At 38.8% G+C, this 24,275-nt stretch overlaps 1 protein-coding gene across 1 annotated transcript in view; it reads right to left on the minus strand.

Annotated features, from left to right (window-relative positions):
• Positions 1-215: 215 nt before the first annotated feature.
• ATG2B (autophagy related 2B) overlaps positions 216-24,275 on the minus strand; it is a 63,789-nt gene continuing 39,729 nt past the window's right edge. Inside the window, 15 exon segments of the mRNA XM_006184160.2 lie at positions 216-5,058; positions 7,204-7,353; positions 8,197-8,351; positions 8,595-8,716; positions 9,323-9,405; positions 9,836-9,905; positions 10,836-10,906; positions 10,908-11,044; positions 12,167-12,245; positions 17,090-17,191; positions 17,861-18,055; positions 19,002-19,110; positions 20,107-20,333; positions 21,310-21,512; positions 23,268-23,409. Of these exon segments, the coding sequence (XP_006184222.2) occupies positions 4,828-5,058; positions 7,204-7,353; positions 8,197-8,351; positions 8,595-8,716; positions 9,323-9,405; positions 9,836-9,905; positions 10,836-10,906; positions 10,908-11,044; positions 12,167-12,245; positions 17,090-17,191; positions 17,861-18,055; positions 19,002-19,110; positions 20,107-20,333; positions 21,310-21,512; positions 23,268-23,409 (2,076 nt within the window). The 3' untranslated portion in view covers positions 216-4,827.

Genomic DNA, 24,275 nt, shown 5'->3' on the forward strand with positions numbered 1-24,275 from the left:
GGAAGGAGTGGCAAATTTTAACATTATGTGCCCTATGTATGTCTCAGAAATTGGTAGCAGGGAGATACAAGATTTGCTATTAGAAGTACCAGGAACATAGGGACACCATTTCCCAGTAACAGGATCTGACAGAGATCTACCCTCCACCCCAAAAAGCATTTTACACAGGCTTTAGGAGCAGTTCTTGGCAAAAGACAATAGTGTTTAAAGCAAACTCCAAAGAGTAAATATTTTAATTTTCTTCGAGTATTCTTAATTTCATAATATTTTAAATAGTCACACTAACAAGTTAACATTTCCACAAAAATACTCATACAGCATCAGTATTCTTAAAGTATTCACATCTGTAATTACTTCAATTAGGAAACTTAGCAACAATAATGAACACAGACAATGTATGTTTCTTCAGCGGTGTGATCAGTCCAATGTCTGAGATAAATCAGGATGGATTAACATGGGAGCTGAACTCGGCGCCCCTACCAGATTCCGCAGTGAAAAGGCAAACAGACCTGTGTGACTGACGTGTCATACAAACAATGTTATGACAAATCCAACGAGAAACTGGAAGCTGCCATTTCATATATACAAAATACATGTGAAACAGCAAAGTAAACATATTTTTTAAAGGAAAGGGCTGCTATTTCAATCCCCCAGAGATGTCATGGAGTCAGCCGTCACATTTACAATCTTGAAATACATCAGATGGCATTCTGGTGCTTACTATGAAGCACCACGCTCGAAACCAAAGGGTCAACGCTTGTTATAGGAGACGAAAATTTCTCTCTAAAACCTGTGTTTTAAAACTGCTGACATTTCAAGATATGAATTGTTGAAACTCACTGAAATTTCTCATCCCCCAAAAAGTCTACCGTGGTATGTTAGAATGCCTTCTCTGTCTCTGATTTGCAGACACTATGATGAAAGGAAAGTACTTCTGATTAAACTGGCTGGCTTGCAACTGTGCATATAGTCTTTTCAAGGGAGCAGTATGCCTAGCATGATCCCGAAAATATTGAGATAAAAATAAATTGGCATTAAAGCACTCCATTATTCTTACTGAAAAGGCTGACTGTATCTTCCAGTAAACAGAAATAAGGTTTCTTGGTAATGAAAAAAAGGAAAAAAAATTTCCCATCATTATTCATACACTATACAGATAACCCTCCTTTTTAACCTAAGACTTACAAATTTCTATTTGATTTATTCTATTTGATACCAATTGGTATGGCCAGTTGATGCATTTGCAGATACAGAGTATCACTCTGTGTTTTGCATAGTCCCTTATTTTCAAGAAACTTCAAGAACTTTATAGACATTTTCTCTAATGTCTTAAGTAGATCAAGAGATATGAAGGGAAACAGGGAATAAGACTGCTCACCATGACTCACTAAATCCTGCCCCACTCCCCATAATGCTGAGGATTTACACCAATGCAGGTATAAGAAAACTGAAGCAGTTAAATGATTTCTCTTAAGCCTAGTCACGCAGCTTCTCACATATACAAAATTTAAATGAACGTTAAGACCATTCATTGTTAATCCTGAAACTGTCTAGTGCAAGTGTGGATTCCTCACTTAAAACTACTTAACTTCCACTCTGCTTGCTATCTCTCCTCTCTGGTGAGAGTCCACACATGCAGAACCTACATCAAACAGCACCCGAGGGCGGCGAGCGGCCCCAGCAGGAGCAGGCATGGTGGTTCTATTTTGAAACTGAACAAAGGCACCAAGCCTACAGAACACAGGTTTAAAGGAGATGGTTAAAAAGTAATTCCCTTAAAAGCTGGAACTATTTCAATAGCATTTAAAAGCGACACAGAGCAGGAGGCAGGAGACACTGGTTTTTCGTCTTTTTAGGCACACTGCTATTTGGTAAGATTTTTGTTCTTATAGTGAATTTTACATCATAAAAATATTGATGTTAAATATGCTTAAGTGGGAATCCAAATTGGAACCAAGCTTTACTAAAATGAAAGTCCACACCATGATGCCTAGAAAAAAAAAAAAACATTGCACCCTCCCTATCCTAAAAGGCCAATGTTGTGTGGACATTTTGCTTGTAAGTAAAAGCAATCTGCGACAGACAGGACGGAAACTGGGGGAGCCAAATCAGCCCTCAAGAGGGGACATCGCCGTGGCTGCTGCCTCTGTGACGCGAGGCGGTCTGGACACTGCGAGTTCTGAAACTCAGTGCTGCACCTCAATCAGGCTCGCGTACCTGGACCCCTCGGGCAGACACCCGTGCCGACACCCGTGCCGACTCAGTGCAGCCGCACGTGGACACGCTCAGCCTGCTCCGTTCTCACGTCAGCCGTGAAGGCACTGTGGCCGTTCAGAAACGCATCACTCTAAGAGATCTGAGATCTGGGGGCTGTGGGGACTGCAGGTGTGATGTGACCACTGTTCTTGTTCGACACTGCCACCCGTCCGAGGTGTCACAGGCCTGGGGCGCTCAAACGAGCATTACGTCCCACACCATCATTCACACACACGCTCGCTCTCATCACCCGAAAGTCTCTGCTGAGTTTTGTCATAAGAAACCCCTTCGATTACAGAAAGGGACACAGGCTTAGAGAAATCGAACATCTTGGCAAAGTCATCTGCTTGGTAACTGATCTGGCCACACAAGGGTCCTGCCCAACACTCTTCACTGTGTCATTGTGACATAAAAGTTTGAAGAGACACTATTAAAAAAGAAAAAAATTAAGGATACTTAACAATGTCTAAGTGTTCAAAGACAGGTCTTCTATGTAAACATCTCAAATAAAGAGTGTCTTGGTTAAACTGACACTGAATCTGAGACACAGGTTTCTGTTCCCAAACATGGATTCTATCACAAGCAGGAGCCGGAGAGCAGAACAGAGAGAACCATGGAGACTACGTTATAAAGACACATGTTTAAATGGGATTTATAAACCTAATTTGTCAAAAGATGGGTCCGTTTGTTATTCAGAGTGCAAAGAGGATGATTATTTCTCCCTATGTCTAACTGAATTAAAATAATTAGTATAACAATGGAAAAATATTTAAAAGGTAAAGAGATTCTATATTTTTAAATCTGAGCAAGTGTTTTTTAGTTTGGTTAATCATCACAGAAAACACACACAGCGTGTTCCATCACGATGGAAGATGGAGCACACTGGGGCTGACATGAGGGCGCTCGGAAAGTGCCCAGAAGCAGGCTGAAGCTCCATGTAATCAACAGCCACGGCCAGTGTTCACTCAGGATCATGTCCACGTGGACGCCATCTAACTGGGGCAGAGTAATGGCAATGATGCCTGTGATGCTTAAACAGGTGGTTTTCTGAGTACTGTCCTTTTAAATTTTTCAGCAGTAAAAGGGAAACAAAATAAAATTAAATGCTATTTAACATAAATTTTATAAATTTTAAATGTTCAGATTTTTGGTTTATATCGCTTTCTTATTTAGGAAGTTGAGAGGATGAAACTGATTCAACGTCATTTTCCAAAACCCAAGCGGAAATGTAGTTCTGAAACCCAAATTCACCCCAACTTCTAGAAAATGAGAGTTCACATCATGCAACTTTACAGTGGATACAAAATCCTACATTTGCTTTCTGCTAATCTAACGTCAGAAATTGAGTTCTTGAGAACAACTTCCCCCTCATCCGCAGGTAATGATTTACCTGTTATTAACCAAAACCAATTTTGAGAAAGTTTTCCCAAGGATCTTGGAATAAATCATAGTGTTGCATCTATGAATATGCTCTAAGAAAAGCAAAATATTCATGGAAGCATAAAACAATTTTACCTTTAAATAAAAATAGTTTATTCATTCCTGACAGGTTATCAAAACGTACATTATTAGCCAAGTAAAAATGGTACTTTGAAATAGCTGACTAGGGCGTATCTGGAGGATTTTTGGTTAATTTCAAAAGAGTAAAAACCACTTCCAATCTCCATTCCCACGCATTCCTAATAAGCTTGCATTATACCTGCCGAAACCTGAACGTATAAACAATCACATGGGCCCCAGTTCATTATAGAATGCACATTTTCATTTACACTTAGAATAAATGAAGTTATTACATTTGAGTTACCTTCCTTTGCCAAAAACCATCAGACTAACTCCTCCTTATATTTTGTGTAACTCTGTAAACTACGTACAGAATATAGCACATGACTTGTATTAATTCGCACACACACACAGACACACACACAGGATAAAGTGCAACACAACAGAACAAGTCTGTGACATTCACGTTCTCAAACGCCCAGAGAAGGGTTTTCTGAGTAAATGGAAACAATGTTGTTTTCAAGTGCGTGAACACTAAATCCCACAGACTACGTTATTTTTTCCTCACTGATATTTATATTGAAAATCCTATTTGCTTTATTTTCCCTGTGGCTTCTGTCTCTCATTGTCAATGAAAGTTCTGAAGCTGTGATTCTTTTTAAACCTGGAGAAAAATCAACTCCTTGGAGCAACATAAATAGTGCTTTCAAAGTGCTCAAATGTTTTTCAGCACTCTGTACTGTAAAAGGTTTCCAATGATAGCTTGTCTGCAATACGGAAAATTACAGTCACTTTAACAAAAGCAAGCATTCCACTAACTTGGCAGAAAATGCTTTATGGACTTTTGACACCAGGCACCAACACTTCTACAGGCAAGTCCCAAACTAGCCCTATAATGTCAAAAGTTTTTGGTTGCATGTTGTTTTGATATTAAATTATTTAACTAAGAAATGGTGTTGTTCCTGAGATGAGCACAATAAAATTAAACGAGTCCCCTCCTGGAGCCGCCCACAGGATGCTCCGCTCCTTCTGTCCGCCCTCGTCATCCCCGTCCAGGGCCGCAGCTGAACGTCAGTCTTCGCCGTGGCGCCACTTCTGGGATTCGTCTTGCCGAACATCTGGTCTAATCTGGTTCCTCATGCCGCCCAAGACGTTTGATGTTGCTTCTGTGGCAACGATCAGTGGTTTCACCACGGCCGGGGGAATCTGGCGCAGGACCTCGCCCACGGCGCCAGTGACCCCTCTGCTCTCGTGTTCCCGAGCTGCGGTCTCGTAAATGGTCTGAGCAGTGTCTGTAATTCCCTGAAAGAGGGGAGGGAAGAGAAATTTACCGGTCAGAAAACTCTCTAAATGATCCCTTAATACACACTTCAGGAGAGTTAATAAACACTAGATTTGTAACTAGACAAAACAAAACAGAAACGCACTTTGGAAATAACTCAGGATAATTATTTTTATGACAGAATTCTAATTATAAGGGAAAGTAAGACGCAATTATGATGACGTAGTATTCTGTTGTGGCACTTGTGAGCAGAAAATGTAGCTACACTACAATTCCACACAGGGAAGCTTACAGAAATAGTTAATAATCCAGGGGTAGCTTTCTGGCACAATTAATCACTGTAGTTAAATCAAACTTAGCAAACAAAACTTCCTGAATAAATATAATCACTAAATGAATATGGTGATAGCTTCTGTGATTCAACTGTAACAAGAAAACCCAATTCTACTAAGCTCCAGAAAATAATTTAATTTCTTTTAAATTACTGGCTACATGCTAGAAAAGATAACTGTGGAACATTCAATTAAGAGAAAAGGTTAAATAGAACATTCTATTGGATTAAATAGAGAAAATCCTGAGAAATAAAGCAGGAACATGTTTAATAATTAGAAATAAAGCTTCTGTAGCATTTTTCATCTTTCTTATAACTGTGTAACATTAAAATAATCATGACTGCTGAGCTTTAAAGCTGAATATGTAAATGGGTAGGTCAAGCCAAAGTGGTGAAACTTCACCATGACTTTCAAGTCTCTACCATTCGTCTAACTCAAGACCCCGTCAGGGGGCACGAGGCCCTGCTGCACTGTGACTATTTCAGTGAAGGCACAGTGCAAAGAACTCCGGGCGCTCCAGGGAAATCAAGGAACCCTGTCCTAATGCAGAATCTAGCCATCACTTTGATAGCCTAACAGGAGTACACTGCTACCAGCATGGCAGGCAAAAACATACCACCACGGTGAGGAGAAAAGTAGTGCTTACCCTGAAAGAACAGGGTAAGTGCCATTTCTAAAATAGTCTACAAAATAACAGTCGGTACGTAAAACTGTGACAATAAAGAAAATGCTTACGATTTATACATTTGTCCCTGTCATCATCCTCCCCACTCCCAGCCCACAAACAATAAACAGGTATCGGTTTATCATACTGTAATGATTACCACCACCAAGTAAACTCAAATCTCAGCTCCACCACTTAGCCGTGTGACCTTAGGCAAGGGTTTTAAATGGGGAATGAAAGCACTGCAGTGACTGTTAGAATTAAATGAAATAATGCACCTAAGGGCCTGGCACAGCTTAGCAGGTGCTAAGTGTTCCTGAACTAATCCCGGATAACCAGTGCTTCCCTCGCCACCACCACCGAGCACCGCGACCCGAGAACACGCGAGCGGGGGCCGCACACTTCCTCTGTCAAGGACCACTAAGAACCAGGGTTCCCTGGCACAACTAAATGACCATTTGGCAATGCTTGAATGTCAAGATTCAAACAGTTACAAACTGTCAATTCCACCCTTAACAACTTCTTGCACATATGAACAAAGGGACAGTTCTACGGACATTCCAACAGCAGTATCTTAGAGGAAAAAAATGGAAATTGTCCACCAACAGGAAAACAAATAAATTATGCTATATTCATACAATGAAACACTATAAAGTAGTTTAGACTTACATATATCAGCATGGATACATCCTGAAAGACGAAAGTTACAAAATGATACATATGATGCCATTTACGTTAACCTGTAGAATATAAACAGCAGTATTTGCTAATGAATGCACACCTATATGAAACTATAAAAACAAGCAGCGAAGGCAAGGCAGTTGGATCAGGGCTTGAGAGTCACCTGAAAAATTGTATCTTTTAAACAAATCTGAGGGAAATACAGCAAAATATGTGTGTTAAATGCATGGGTGAGTTCATGGCATCCGTTTCTATCACTCCTTGCTTGCTTTTGCGTGGAGAGGGTCTTCTGCTAGATCACGACCCTTCCTGTGAGCCTGCAGGTCGCAGTGCAGCCCCCTGCCTTACCTCATACTCGCCGTTGATCGCAGTTCCAGATCCAGCCCCGGGGTTTCTTCAGAACAAACCCCCAGCACCAGCGTCCTTTAGATGAACACCAGGGAAGCAGGCGGCCTGGTTCTGGCCCATCCCCTCAGGTGCTCACTCACCTCCTTCACCACACTGTAGGCCTTGGCCACACCTTCCCTCAGGTCCACTGGCTGGTGGGCTAACCGGTGATGAGGGAACCTCTTGATTTTCTTGGGCTCAACAGAAAGGGTGCCAGGAGACACCATGTCATAAGCAGTCTCTGCCGCTGCCTGAATCATTTTAATAGAAAGTAGAAACTGAATCAGAACAAAGTCTGTTTACAATGTGTCCATTTCTGGTGTACAGCACAATGCTTCAGTCATACATGAATATACATATATTCGTTTTCATATTTTCAACATTGTAAACTGACTACACTTCAATTTAAAAAAAGTAAAATTAAAAAGAAAAAAAAAGAAGAAAGTCTGGGAGAGTGATGCTCCAACAGTGCACTTCCTCCAGGCAGTGAGGGAGAGCAGAGGAACTCACACACCCTGAGACAGGCACTTCTGCAGCTGCATCATCAGAGTTCCTTCCAACAAGAATGTATCACTTTTACAACAAGAATGTGAAAGTATACATAAATAACAAATATCCAGATTGAGCTGAGTTTTTCAGTCCCTCCTTTGTCCTCTAAGAACACTCTGTGTGTTGCCAGGTGAGACAAGAAGGCATGGCCTGTGGACAACTGCAGAAGGTCAACAGGAGCTTAATTCTGAATATAACAAACCTTAATATGACTACTATTGATCTGTAATGCCTTCTTCACATTCAGCTATGATCTCTTCCTATCAATGTGGTGAAATAAATCCTCAGCTAACTTAGTAGTTGTAATTTACCTAAAACAGGCAAACAAATTTGACACCATATTGCAGTGCTTTATTCTACTAATTATTTAACACTACACAGCTAAGCAAAACAAAAAATTAATGATATTAAAACCATATTAAACCAAATAAAATATCTATTCTTGACATTTTGTATATTTTCACAGTGCCATTTTAAAAGTAAAATAACCTGTTTACAGTGGCTCTTCCTCTTTGTACAGATCAAGGTGGTCTACGAACAGATACCTGTATGGTCTGCACCATCCTGTTTGTGAGTTCTAGAGCGGCCATCGCTGTTGAGGTGCCAAAGGAGGCAGCGCCTCTCTGAAATCCTCTGACAATGCGACCATCCTTCCGGTACTGCTCAATTGGTAACCAGACCAAGTCCTTGAGGCCTTGCACTAGAACAGCAGTCAACACACAGAAATCAGCAGGAGCGCTGGGGCTCGGATCTCTGCCATCATTCTACCTTGGGTTTTTAACCCCTAAAATGAGAGGCAAATTTTTGTGTGTATGACTAACAAGTAGGTTTCCTAAAAAGATGGTTCTCACATAGCCTGTCAAAGGCATCCATAACCCCGATTGGGTTAAGAATCACTGATGATGCAAAATAAGTTATCCTCTAATTGAAGAAGAAAACTCACCCAGCTGTACTAGTGAATGCATAGGCCCAACACCCCCCAGGATCCCCGGCAGCTGGTTCTTCTTGATGTCAGTAAGCCATTCGGTGATTGCATATGAGAACAATTTGTCAACACCTAGCAAACTAGAGCAAATGACTATTAGTATAGAGGAAGGAGAACAAAATGTGTAGGTTTAGGAGATTTTTTTATTTAAGACAAAATAAAATGTACAAATTACAAGGACAAAATTTTATAGATTTTCCATTTAAATATATACATATATACCTAAGCAAACACACACATATATATAACCCAACTGTAATGCTAATAATTTCTACAAGGCTTAGGTAACATATATAAATGTGTTTTTCTACTGTTCTTAGTTCTTAAACATCTAAAGCTCTGGCAGAAGATTAACTCAATGTCTATAAATTGCCACACGGTTCTCAGCTATTAAGAACCATTACCTCATGAACTTCCAGTCTTTTCACTAACTAAGCGAATTTATAATTTGGGAAATTATAAAAAAATCCTAACTATAGCTGTTTTTTGAAAACTACTACTCTGCCCAAACTACTTCTCTCAGAATAAAAATTAGCTCCTAACCAGTAAAAATCCCTAAAATGAGGTTTCTCTAAATAATACTATAAAATAAATTATGTATGCCTGCTAAGAAAACTCACTTCTAATTTGTTGTAAAGTAACTTTTGTAACTACACCTTAAAGTCTCATATAATAAGTCAACTTACCCATGCCGATAGAAAAGCCTCTTCAGCTTCAGCTCAGAGCAGTTTAACTGGGCCAGACCAATCAAAATCCCAGCTAACGTACCCTTTAAAATTGGAAAAAAAAAAAAAAAAAAAAAAAGGCCAAATTAATCTGTAAATTGAGACACTCAATAGTTAAAATAGTTGCTTTTTTTTTAACATTTTTTATTGATTTATAATCATTTTACAATATTGTGTCAAAAAAATAGCTGTTATTTAGGAATGTCAAAAGTGATATTCACTAATGAAGCTAAAAGACTTAAAATATTTGCAGCAAAAAAATAGATGTATTTTATATGATCCAATTTATATCAGATTTTACTCATGGATTCTTAAATAAATTATATTTACTTTAAAAACAGAATTAAATTTAAAAATCTTGCACTTCATTTCAAACATACAAACTATGACAGAAAAAAGTTTTTAAAAAATTGAGTCCACTAGAAAATCAAATGAGGTAATTTTGTAGAGTGTATTTGTGCAAAGTTTCCAGACCTGATCCATCGATACGTGTTTGCCGTGATAATCAAGTCGAATAGGAACTTCTGATGTGAATCTAAATTCTCTGAAGATAAAGAAAGGAGAGGAGTTATTTATATTCAAAATTACTAATAGCTGAAATTACATATAAATTCATTTGTTCAACATACAAGATATTTAAAACATGAAAACACTTTAAAATAATTATACTGCCCACTTTGAGCCATATCTAAAGTCTAACCTCAGAACTTAGAAAGACAAAATGTGGGGACCACTGATGTCATGGGGAGGAGAGCACAGAAAAGCAGGGAGAGCTAACTGTCCCCACAGCACAGGTGGTTTTGATCTTCAACCTCTCCCCCTCTCAATGGAGCCAAGGCTCCATCCCGACCACTGAGGGCTGGGAAAGAAAGAAGACGGGAAGAACGAATGGGCCTGGAAACGAGACATAAATGCCAACACACACCAGCTAGCCAAGTGGCTGGGCTGTGGTCCCAGCAGACAGCAGCAGCACGGGGGACCTGGGTTCCCTGACAGTGCCACCTCAGCCAGGGAGCGAAGGGTCAGGAAACACATAGCAGTAACAGGGAAGGGGAGAGAAAACTAGACAGCAAATTCCCATCATGGGGAAGGAAGGACCGCTGAGGACGAGCTGTGTGGGAAGAAGGAAAAGGACAGCATCACTTTGAGGAGAGACACACGGGCCGGGACCGGGACCGGCGGAGAGGGACAGGAGGAGGAAGAGAACATTCCTGCTGCAGCATCAACAGACAGATGAACCCCGCGCCAGGGCTGCTGTGTGTGGAGGAGAGCTGGCAGGAAGGGGGCCCACACATAACTAAGGACACTGAGTTGATTACTTGCAGTGCAAAGGAAAGCTGACGTCACCTCATGGTTACCGAGACACAAACACATTAAAGAACAACCTTAACTCTAAAACTTAAACTCTAAAATAACTTCATTTATTATCAAACTCTAAAATAACTCCATTTATTATCAAAATTAAATGATTTACCTGAAAAACACAGGCTGATCACTGAACGATGCTTCTTCAGCTGAGAAGTCCTTCTCTTCTTCCCCGTTAACCTATGTGCACTGAGTTGGCACTATCGTGTGGGGAGGGCTGCTTTGGCCCAGGGAAAGAAACAACTAGATTTGGCTCCTTTGAGGTGCTTAAATGCCTTGGCAAACTGCAGGTGACATCAGCTCCAGGAGACTTTTTAACTGAAAATGTAATGGGCACATCTGAAAAATTAGGTACGCCTTCTTAAAGCAATGATTTAAATCAGTCCACATTTCTTTTGCTACATTTTATTTAATAAATACAACCACTGCTACAGAGAAAACTTTCACCTTTTAAATGACCACAGTCGCCTCCCTTTATCCTCAGTTTCACTGTCCAAGGACAACTGCAGCCCAAAAATATGAAATGGAAAATTCCAGAAATAAACAATTCATAAGCTTTAAACTGTGTGCCATTCCGAGCAGCACGATGAAATCTTGCACCATCACACTCTATCCCACTGGAATGTGATCCATCCCTCTGTCCAGCGTGTCCCGCCCGTGAGTCACTTGGTGGTCGTCTCGGTTATCAGATGGACTGCTGCGGCATCACAGTGCTTGTGTTAAGTAACCCTTATTTCACTTAATAATGGCCCCAGAGCACAACAACAGTGACACTGGCACTTCAGATACACCAAAGAGAAGCTGCAACATGCTTCCTTTAACTGAAAGGTCAAGGTTCTTGACTTAATAAGGAAAAATATCATATGCTAAGGCTGCTAAGATCTACAGTAAGAACGAACCTTCTATAAAACTGTGATGAAGGAAAAAAGAAATTTGTGCTCATTTTGCTGCCGTACCTTAACTGCAAAAGTTACAGCCACAGTGCATGTTATGTGTCTAGTTAAGATGGAAAAGGCATTAAATTTGTACAATATATTCTGAGAGTGAAAGAGAAAAGACCTAACCCTAACCTAACTTTTAGTACAGTATATTGTTATAATTGTCCTATTTTATTATTAGTTATTATTGTTAATCTCTTACTGTGCCTAATTTATAAACTGAACTTAATCACAGGCATTTACTTAGTACATTTGGGGTCTGGTACCACGTGCTGTTTCACGCACCCACTGGGGGTCTTGGAACGTTCTCTCCTGAGGATGAGGGGGGAGCACCGTAAACTACATAAACTACATTTGCACAACTTAGCAAAAATAAGCACAGGACAGATTTATATAAATGAGAATAAAGATTTGTAAGTACATTCTCAAAAAGGTCTCATAACAATCAAAAATCAATCCAAGTACTTGTTAAAGACTTTTTCAAAATATATATATTTAATACCTTCTGGATCTGGAGTCATGAGAAGCTCTACTTCTGTAGAAAGACTTGTGAAGAAATCCTTCAGGAAGAACAAGGCATCCTAAAATTAAGAGATGTAATTGTAACTAAAAAGGTTTAAAAAAAAGGTGCATCTATTTCTAACACTATGGGACGCAGTATGTTGCAGTCTCATACTTTACTGACTGTTCATACACAGCTATGACTTGTGCAGCCCCTGCTCTGCCAGGCACTGTTCCTGTTCTCAACACTTCCCTCTCTCTCTTAAAACACACACACGCACTTCCTTGTTAATTCTCACAACTCGATAAGAAAATTAACTTATAGATATTGAAATTAAGACACAGATAAGTTGGAAATTAAATGGCTATTTCTAAATCAAAACACATTTTAGTTGTCTAAATAGAAACATAGCAGTTTCATTCTTACTCAGCTGTAGTCTCACTCTGAATTGGCAGTGGTAAGATTACCTCAATAAAAATGGCAGCTGGCATGTGGTGTATACTTAAATGCACCTCAAAAGTTCTTAATATCTTACCTCTGCTTTTACCACTATGCTGTATTGCCTTAATAGGTTTTCTGCATTGAACATGATATTCAAAATAAAAATTAAAAGAAAATAAAATCACCCATTCAGTGTGGTCTCCTATGACATTACAGAGTATGGATCTGCTGTGAAGTTGTGCCTGTAAGCCGTATTTGCATATTATTAGCAGCTTTACTAAGCCTACCTTACTCAAACTGACAAATCTATTTTGGAGAATATGAAAATTAAATGTCTGAACCTATTCTTATTCTTCCCTTTCATTTAAAAAAATCCTAAATTAATATAGAACATTAATATTGTACCAAAATGCAATGTCAAAGTGAATTATAGGGTCACAGTATGTGTTAGCACACCAAAAGTCTGACTGGCAATTCCAAATGATCTAATCTACTACTGATCACAATTATCAGAAGTATAAATGATGGAAGTTAGAAAGGTATTTTTCTGGGTAACATGGCATATGGGAGACTGAGGGCTAGGACTGAAGAACAGGCAGGTAGTTTCAACAGTATTAGAAGTATTTGGTACTGCAGTCAGGTAGTAGGTTCATGAATTGTTCACTACATTATAATGCTTTACATATATGTATTTATTTATATATTTTATGTATTATTCACATTATATACACTTACTATAAATCACTATATATGTGCTTACACAAACACCAAACATTACATGTTAACAGTATATAAAGTGTTATTCTTTGGCTACAAGGTGGGGATACTTTAATGCTATAAATGTTTTGATTCCATGCACGACTGCCTTCAAAAAAAAGCCAGAAAGTTCCAGCTATAAATATACTCATTAAAAAAAAAAAGACTAAAGAGACAGTGGTTTTTTTACCCATTTGTACTACAAACAACAGACAAAGGAATACTAGTATCAGCTTTTCAAAATGTTCTCCAAATTTTTGATTCTAGGATTTATGCTGAACTCTTCGTAACTCAGTAAGATAGATAACCTAATTTTGAAACTAAGTAAGACACAGATACTTCACAACAGAAGATAAGACACAGATACTTCACAACAGAAGATAAACAAATGTCGAATAAGCTCATGAAGAGATGCTCAGCATCATTAGTCATCAGGAAAATCCAAATTAAAACCACAATGAACATCAAGTAAAAGAGCTAAGATTAAAAAGACAATAAACACCAAGTTTGGTCAAAGTGAAGCAGTTGCTGCTTTTCTCTGTTACTGATGGGCACATATACGGTACAGCCACTGTGGAAAACTATCTGGCAGCTTCTTACGATAGGTAAACAGACACCTATGACCCAGACATGCTATTTATAATTACCCAAGAAAACTGAAAAAGTATGTCCATAAAGACCTGTACACAAATTTCGTAACAGCTTTATTCCTAAGACCAAAAACAAGAAAACCCAACATAAAATGATAAGTAAATGGATAAACAAGCTGCTGCAACCACACAAGGAAATACTTCTCAGCGACAGCAGTGAGCGGACTGCTGACGCATGCTCCAACAGAGGGTCTCACGGACGTCACGCTGAGCACAGGGAGGCAGATGCAACTCCATTTATATGAAGCTGGGGATCAGGAAAAGCTAATCTACGGTGACGCAAGTGAGATCAGTGCTTGCTCTGGGGTGGTGGAGACGGACTACAAAGGGACATGAGGAAACTCTGTAGGGGACAGAAAATGCTCTCTATCTCAGTTGGTGTAGTAGTTACTCAAGTGTATGTATTTGTCAGGCTTCAAGTGTACACCTAAAACCTGCATTTTATTATATGCAAATTATACCTCAATACAAACAATTTTTAAAACTTTAAAAAATCTGGTTTATTATTTATGTTAAACCTTAACTATAAAGTAGTTATTTATAGCTTTAAGATCCTATGATAAAGGATATTAACAGTGCAATATGACTTAAAGTATTAGAAGAACTACTTTCAATGTCATACACAGGTGATGTTGGAAAAAACCACAAACATGCAAACTGGGATGGCCACATGTTCATCATTTTCAAGCCTCAGCAGAGCACTTATCCTACCCAGTGGCCTCACATCTCATCTCACAACCTGAATTAGGCCCTCAATGCCTTTACAAAAATTCATAATTTTTACATTCCTTAAGACCCAGCTTGAGAGTCACCTCCTCCAGAAAGCCTTTCCTGATTACCCCTCATCTTCCAAACTCCCAGCCTGGCTTAGGAGCCCTCTTCTGGTGCCATATATCTTTACGCCTACTTTCATCACAGGGTATTAAAATCATGTTTTATGTCAGTCTCCCTACTACACAGAGATCTTTGGGGACGGGGGTATTCCCAGCATCCTAGTACAAACCTGGGCAAGGCTGGCATTCAGCAATGATTCAGAATTAACAAATCTTCCCTACACAGATTTCCAGGTGGTATCATACTAAAATGAACAGCAGACCAAGAGAGTAGGAAATCTGGCCCCTTCACATTTCAGATCTCAAACTGCCTCCAGCATCTACTCACCTCCCTAGATGGAAACCACTCCATCTGCTGAGTGCCCTGTCTGCCCTATGGGTATACTGAGCTTTGGAAGCAGCTGTACGGGATTTCAACAGCAATGTAGCTGTTGAGAAAACAATGCTGCTTTCATACTTACTGTCTATGATCCAGGTAAGATAAATAAAATCAGATATGCTTGGTAAGAAAAATATTACTCAAAGCATTATCACTCATCAACTGATTTGTTTCAAAAGAAAAAATGGCTTCCTATTCAGATGACCATCTGTTATGGTATGTCAATCTTAGAAGACACAAACCAGAAAGGACTCTTTTGTATCATAATATTCCTCGTTAAGGCATATGTATTTGTAGCGTGATTTGTTTCTGTAGGCCCCATATCCTAGGGAATAATTTCCCATCCCTCCCCAGTTTAGTCATAAAATTTATTTCCCCGATTGTTTTTGCTATTACTATTTCTCCATTTTAAAATCATAATGCTTTATTGTTCTAAAAAAGAAATTAAGCTCAATGTTAAAGCTTTATTAAAGAAAACTGGGCTTGCTAAGTCTAGTAAAGTCATGCCATAAAGGTAAATCTTGCTCAAATTCTTGCTCACACTGGTGATTTTCACAGATCTAATTTCCCATAAATAATTCACCATATTTCTACAAGGCTGAATGGACAAATTAAAGTATGGGTTTCAAAAGATGTTCTTCTCATGAGACAACATAAATCTAAAGTCTCACTGGTAAGTCTGACCCAGCTCAGAAGCTATAAATATTAATGTAAAGTTGTGCTAAATTTCTGTGTTTCACGATACATTTTCTCTGAGATATATATGTAGTATATTTTGTTTACAATATAAATGTTATTTAAGATTATTCCTAATATATCTGTTACTTATTTAAATAATGCATTAACATTATCCAATCAATATTTTTTAAGCAAACAGATAATACCACCCCACACATACTCTACTTTCAAACCTGAGCTTACACCAATATAAGGTACAACAGGAGGATCTTGTTACTTCAAAAGCAGATTATTATTAAAAAAAAAAAAACCCTCCATTTATCTTCTACAGTTGTTATATGCTTCTGTTAATAATATTAACAGTTAACATTTCTCATCTTTAGCACTGTGTGCCAGGCACCAATCTAGGTGTTTTACATACACTAGTCTCATTTACTCCTCTTTAAAAAAAAAAAAATGATGCTACATATACTACTACCTTTTCCATTTTATCAGTGAAGAAAGCAGGCTTGGAGAGTTAAGTTACTCAAGGCCACACAATCAGTAAGAGAACCGACACTGAGACCCAGGCCTGACTACAAGCCCACGCTCTTCACCCCTACGGTGCATTACTACAGAGCATCGTATCTACGTGTATCTTGAATGAAGTTTGTAGAAGAGGCATCAGCTGAGTTTTAAACAGCTCTCTGGGTCACAGCAAAACCCAGAATTTGATGGGAAGCTTGCTAGAAGATAGGAAAGTGGATTTCTTTATCTCTTTCCATAAAGTGACTAATTTGTCATTCTGTCCAGGGAAGAAGAAATTCTCTTCCAGGTGCTGTGATTAAAACACAATCCCCTGTATTTTTCAATAATATATATCAGGGGGTCCTTTAATACCTGAAAACACCTGTATACCTGCATTAGGGGTACGTGCGTAAAGATAAGAGAAAACACGAGAAGCAGTTATTAACTGCTACGGCGCGCAGTGAGGAGGAGACAATATCGTCTGCTCACTAACAGTTCAGATTCCAAATACCTCATGAATTTGCCCTGTTCTTTATCAGCGAAAGTCTGTTGTAATTATGCAACTCCCATAAAAGTTAAACAATAATGAACATTATAATTCTACTACATTAAATCTTTCTTTCTGAATGTGGGGTATATGTTTAATCATAATTCCATGAATTACGCTTGCAATACAAACCTGGTCAATATTGAGGCGAAGTGGCATCAGTGACACTCTGAGGCAGCATTCTTGTGGTGACCTGCCAGACTCGGGGCGCACGTGTAACGCTTTAACTGTCAACTACAAGATGAGAAAAAGAAATGCATTTCCCCCCAATGATATTATGACCTTCTTTTCATGAAAAAAAGGAAAAACAAAAAAGAGAAAAGAAAAAAATCCTATGTCTAGTCCCTATATTAGAACAGAAAGCAGAGCTGTTCAACCTCCTTCCTTAAAAGTCTGAATCTTTTTTTGGTCACACACTCTTTCAAGAATCTGGTGAAAGATACAGATCCTCTTGAGAGCAAAAAATGCAAATGATAATGCTGTACTTACAACCTCAAAGGGGCCTGCTGAACCCCTGAGCTAAGCCACAGACCCACCTTCCAAGACAACCTCTATGACGTTTTCTTCTAGAAGCCCTGAGCTGATCATTTCTGTTCTACTAAAATTTTTAAAGGATTAGACACCTGGAACACTGCCAGCAATTGCATGTAAGTATTTTGTGTAGACCATTCCAGACTTCTGGTTTTCCTCAAGTGTCAATGCATTTGGTAACTACAGAAATGGCATGCAAAATAATTTTTAAAACCTGTAACTTTAAGCAACATTTAAAAGGGACTTGCATATTAAAATGAGAAAAAAAAATCTCATAATTTTCCCCAATCTACATCTTCTGCATTAGATATAATAAAAATACTTTTCCAAAACTAACATCAACAACAAAATATATGAAGTTTTAAATCTTACCATGTTGGAATGAGCTTTTCGAGGCATTTCTTTACTGCAATACAAGTACAAAAACTTATTCATTTGTGATGTTGCCAGACGATCTCGAATTTCAAGATCCTGCACGATGAACACCTGCCGGGAGACCGGGTGTTCCAGGAGGCTGGAGTCGCATTCTGGTCTGCAGGGCGGGTAGACCTCGTGCTGAAACTTCACCTTTACAGACAAGAAAAAACACAGAACAAGCTGTACATTTTATTTAAATTAGATTTTTTTCTCAAAAATGCAAAATGTCACTCATTTTCTTTGAATCCTCAGCTCCTAATTTCATTTTCAGAGAACAGCACATGCCTTCATTTGTTTCACATGTTTATTTATTAATCTACATGTCCGCAACTAGACAAGGATAAGCTTGACTATATTTCTTAGTTGACCTTGGTAAAATCCCTATTCTTTTCAAGCAAAACCCTCAACAAGAACAAGTCATCCAATTATCAGCTTGCAAACTTAAGAAATTGCTTGAAAAAGAATCAGTGGAGATGGGGTTCAAGTTCCAAAAGAGAGCAACGACACAATAAAACATATGGAATTGTTACCACTGCAATATTTCTACATTAAGTACCGTAATATATGACATTTAGCACAACCCCAGACAAGCTGACGGAGTTATACGTGTACAGTATCATTGGCAGCCCGGCCCAAGGGTCTCCCAGCGTTCACAAAGAACCTGACCCATGTGCTGCCCAATGACGGGCCTTCCCAGGTAGATACTCCAGGGCAGAGGTTCCCCAAGTGTGATCCTGGGAAGAGTGACTCAGAGTCACCTGTCAACTCATTAAAAATGCAAATTCACGGGCCCTACCTCAGACCTACTTATCAGAAACTCTGGGGCCCAGCAACTTGGGTTTTAACAAGCCCTCAAGGGCATTCTGAAGCTTCTCAACTCTGAGATACACTGCTCTAGGGGAGCCTGGGAAACAAAAACCCCAAATCTTCTCAGAACATTTGAGAAAGAAAAAGAGGTGAGAGTTTTATACACGACCCCTGCACTTTTCCACTTACGGCCCAAGACCACATGGCAGAGAAGGGTAAGGAGTAACTAAAGAACCCCCAACTAATGCTCCTACTTCATCAGATTTTTCCTTTCAAAATGCCATCTTACCTTGCTTAACTGTATCTCCATCAAAAAGTCATGGTTTCTTCCTTTTCCCCCACATACCATATTACGTCCATGTCTTGTGGGTGTGTGAGAAGGTGAGCTGTGGGGACTACTATAAATGAAAAAATAAAACTTTTTGTTAGAGGAATGTTCCAAGAAAGGGAATGAATGACATCAGAAAAAAATAACAAGATGAAAAGAGAAAATGAGATACAGAAAATACAGAACTATCAAAACACTGGCACAAATTGTACTGTTATAAAACAAAGCCACACCTTATACCTTGGAGACACTGAGAACATTTATTACTGCCATCACAGCAACCATCTGCTTGCTAAATATTTAAAACTACACAGAAAACCCTAACTATGATGTTGGTGTTCATGTTACAAGACAGACTTAGAAATGAGATCTCCTTATGAGTTCCTTATTACTTCAGAAACCCCTGACAGAGTACAAGTCCTAGAAATTCCAAATACAGAAAAGAATTACAGTAAAGTTCTAAGTTTTTTTTGAAAGCAGCTTTAAACAGAAAAAGTCACTACAATGTTGTGCCAAAGTTTACCACTCCATGAAGCCTTTTCTAACCCTCCCCACCCCAGTGAGAATGTTTGCCAGGATGGTACCTAGTCTCTCTAGTTCTCTTCTACAACTATTGAATAATGTACTCATTTAACAGGTACTTCCGGAGCAGTAACTCTATGCCTGGTACTCTGCTGGATGCTGGAGATTCAGGGGCAGGCATGGTCCCTGCCTCCTGACGATACACACTTCACGTCACTGCCCTCATTTGCTCACGTAACCGTCTCTCCCTTTTGAACACAGGACAGGGTCTGAATCTTATTCATTTTAGTGAATGTGCCTGTCACAAAGGCCCTGGCACATAGTAGGTACCCGAAAATTATTTCTGAATGGAAATGGCTTAAGTCATCATATTTTAGAAAAAATACAAAAAATGCAAATAAGTTTCCAAATGGAAAACTTTAACACTTAATTTATAGTTTTTAATACTACTTTATTAATAATTCTTAAAAGGATAAATTCTATTATTTTTCTATGAAAAGAATATATTGGCCTACCAAATAAACTTACGCAGAAGTTAACTTACATATAACTTTTAGCTGGAGAAGTAGGAGGGGCTGTTCCAAAGTCTTTTCCTCCATAAAGGTGCCAAACAAGAGAGACTTCTTTAACCACATACCGAATTACAGGAATGGGAAAGTGTAAGGGCGCTCTGCTGGTATCCGTCTTCTTACCAGGCAGGCTAAAGTAATTATCTCTTATCACAATTGCATCATCAACCATTATTTTTACAACTGGCTCCTCTTCCTTCTCCTAAGACAAAGAAACAGATAACACATACTCTCTTATCTAAGCAGAAATCACTGATTATGGTGCATATCCCAAGGGGATTTCTTAATTCTGCATTCTTTCTTATAATTTCAACATATAAAATCCAGTAATACTGACATTAATCATTACATAAGACACTCTCCTTCATTAACCATAAAATGAACTCCTTATTCTATGTGAATCACTCCGTAAGAATTTTTTATGGTCTACAATTTAGCTTTTACTACTGATTTGATAATAAAAAGGTACAGATTGTATAAGTGTGTTTGCGTGTATAGTTCCTTAATTCAAAGTCAATATTGCATTCCAAACTTGACATACTTCAGCATACTGACCAAATTATCATTTTCCTAATGAGCTTACCCTGAATTTGATTGATTTTTTTTAATTTCCCAGAACTTAGTAAAATAAATACCTTCACTTACTAAATTACTACTGAGCAATTTAGTAAAAATATACACTAAATGGTAATTCATGGGGTTCAACTGCAGCACCAGTGCTTAACCATTTTTAGTGAACTGTACATTCATTAAATCCAGACCATGCTTTTTAAATGTAAGCATGATTCTAAAATGGAAACTATATATTAACGAATGTCTTCACATAAACCACATCTTATTTCGCCCAGTTCTTGGGTAAGCAACTCCGTACAACACTCCCTTCTGATATTTAATTTCACTATCCTGAAGACGTATCTTACTGCTTACTGCCTCTGTAGTTCAAAAACTATGCAGGAGATTTCTGCAAATATGGAGCATTTTTCTGCATCTGAGAGACGTGTCATAAAAAAAAGTAAAGTATAATAAATATTTGCAAAGTGTCAATAGTAAATTAGAAAAGGAAGTAATTCTGAACTGTAAAGAGTTAACAAAACCTAAAGAATTTTTTTCAGGTACCCTTTGGTCAATATAACTTGTAACACTACTTTAAGACCTCAATTATGCTATCAATTTATTACCTGAATGGTCGCTCTTGGTGCAAAAAGAATACAAAAGTCGTCATTCTCTGTGGGCGCGCCTGTCACTGCATCACTTATCAGGTGGTGTGTGAATGAGGTGTAAGTGGGGCCAGGCTCCTGGGACACGTTCCCACTCTCATCTGGAAACAGGAAGAGGTCTGAACAACATGGCTCCTGAATTTGAGATTTTTCATCCAAAACACCTAGGTAAAAAGATTACAACATTCAATTTTTGCACATTTTGAAACATCAACAACACGAACGTTTATTAAGCATTTTAACCATGTGTGAGATACATATTGTTAGTGCTTTCACCTGCTATATCTCATTCTTACAATAACTCTCTGACTACTAATAAAATGACTAATAATAAGTTTGAAGTTTTCTAAGAAAATAGTAAGTGATGGTCTCGAAGCTACAGTTTCCTCTTAGTTATTTAGGGTCACAAAAGATCAGGAAGTCAGCACCAGCTGACCAGTGTTGACCAGAGTTCCATTTTAGCCAGAATTTCATATTGACAGTTACGTCCTATGGGTGGAGTTCTCCAAGAAACTTCCTGGACAATACAGTAAGTGGAGGGGAAACTAGTTACATCTAGCAGTGCCTCCCCTCAAACTGCAGGAAATCTCTGCTTGTGAAAGGGGTGGGGGAGACATTCGCCAAGCATGTCTTAGGCCAGCAACTGATCCCACGCAATGAAAAGACCACTTCTTGGAGAACTGGATATCCAAGCAGGATGCCTGTTTTCAGGCAGCTCTCTCAGGATGACGTACACAAAAGGCTGCACATGTGTCAAAATCTGTACGTGAACATGGATTTTGGTAAATTTATATTAATTATTGTTAAATTCGCTAAATCTTTCTCTATTCATTCATTCAAACCAAACCCAGTGATATGGACTAGGATCACAAAGATGAACAGGGACACTTCTGCCTCAGGAGGCTCACAGACTAGGTTTTAAATCCTTCCCCAGCAGCACGTGGAGCCTGCTCATCCCTGTCGAGTGCCCGAGGGCTCAGCACAGACTCTTGTATGTTCAAGCTGCTCAGTAAATATTCATTAAATATCCTTTCCCACATAAGTAGATTAGCTGATAAGATTTATTACAAATAATGTTAGTACACAGGGAGCTAAAAGCTCCCATTTGCTTCCTTAGCTCTAATTTATTCTATATTAGAATGAAAAGAACTTGTAATGCTAAACTTTTTAACACTATGAAATAATTTTTTAAAAATTTAAGATTTCATAACATATAGAAATAGCTATGTTCATCCAATTAGAAAGAGGTATTTTTAGATAGATACTTCAAAACATTTAGATGCTTCCACCTGGCTTTCAAAGCTCTCTGTCTGGTTCCTCCCTGCTTATTCAACATTATTGTCTGATTCTTTTTAATAAGAAGGGAACGTTTGTTCCAGTATCAATAACCTGAGTTACTAGATCATTAAGGCTCACACAGGCCTCTTTCTGTGCCTCTGTTCATGTTAAGACGTTGCCAAAATTCTCTTCTCTCTCTCCTCTACATACCTAAGTCCTACCCACGTTTTAAAAGCCAACTCATCTCACTTCCACTGAAGCCTAATGAAAGGACTCCCATCCTTTATGAACAGTGGTCAGAGCATATACCACATTCTGAAGCATTTCCTTGTATCATTTCTCAATTGTTCACGCACTAGCATCAGTCTGGTTTAGGGCTTGCTTGTTTCACTAAACCATAAGCTACCAGAAAACATACGCTGCGTCTCCCACCTCCTCTGCATCTGCCACAACACTCTGTCTGGCCAGTGTCACTTCTCTACTAGACCCTCAATGAACACAAGCTGAATAATAAACATCCACCAGAACTCAGACTTGTCTTTCCTTTAATAAGTCACTTATTGAGAAACTGGTAAGAACACAAATAACATAAGCCTCAACCACAAGCTCCCAGCTCCCAGGGAGCATCCTGGCGGTCTCACCGTTAGACTGTGGCTTTACCGACGAAGCGGCTTCCTGTGTGTCAATTTCCTCCATAGCGTCACTCATCAAATCTCGTAAAATCTGTTGATCTGCTTCAGGAAGAACTGGGCCACGTGAGGATGATCGACCACTGGAATCTACCTACAGCCAAACAATTTAATTAAAAACAACTGAAAATGCTCTAAGAAGCAAACCACTTAGCATTTATGTTGTCCTCGATGTACACCACATTTTACAAAAACACCAGAAACAGGAACATGTTCATTTTCCTATGTTCTACCCAGCAGCTGTTACATTTTCATTTTAAGTCTTCAGTATCATCATTTTTATCCCAGCAACTACTGGCAAACAGAAATAAATGTGTTATCACTCAAGGCCAGCACAGTGAACTGCAATCTTGAAGAGGTAATACCTCAGGAGAGAAGGAAGGTGAAAAAACTACAGTAAAGCTGGGGGAGAAATGGATAATTTAAAATAACTTTTAATAAAATAGAGATTCTTTTTAAAAAGAGAAGGAACAGCAGAGTATCATAAATCACTTCATTATCAGGGAGACTGTAACAGGAACAAGGGATTAAAAACAGAAGTGCAACACAACTGAGGGGTAAGACAGCCCAAACAGAAGGTAATGTGAGGTGTGTCAGACCCTTACTGGAAACTCTGTTCACCTAAGGGGACTGAGAATTCTGCTCACAGAAGAGGCCATGAAGAAGAATGAAAGCCCTGAAAATGCTAAACAAACTGGACACTGTTCAATCTGGACATAAAAGGCAGCAGACAGGCGACAGCTGGGGGCATAAGAAAGCACTGAACTGGGGATCAGAGCATCTGGGTGTTGTCGCTATGCCTGCTACTAATTAGGGCACATTACCTAAATTCACCGGGTGACCTGTTCATCTGTAAAACAGACGTGGTCATTTCTAACCTTTCTATCACACTAGGTCAAAGGAAATCACACGTGAGAAAGCAGACTGACCTCCAGATAGCACTGCAGGTTAACAAACATG

Source organism: Camelus ferus, chromosome 6, assembly GCF_009834535.1.
Source record: "Camelus ferus isolate YT-003-E chromosome 6, BCGSAC_Cfer_1.0, whole genome shotgun sequence".
In the NCBI taxonomy this organism is placed as follows: Eukaryota; Metazoa; Chordata; class Mammalia; order Artiodactyla; family Camelidae; genus Camelus; species Camelus ferus.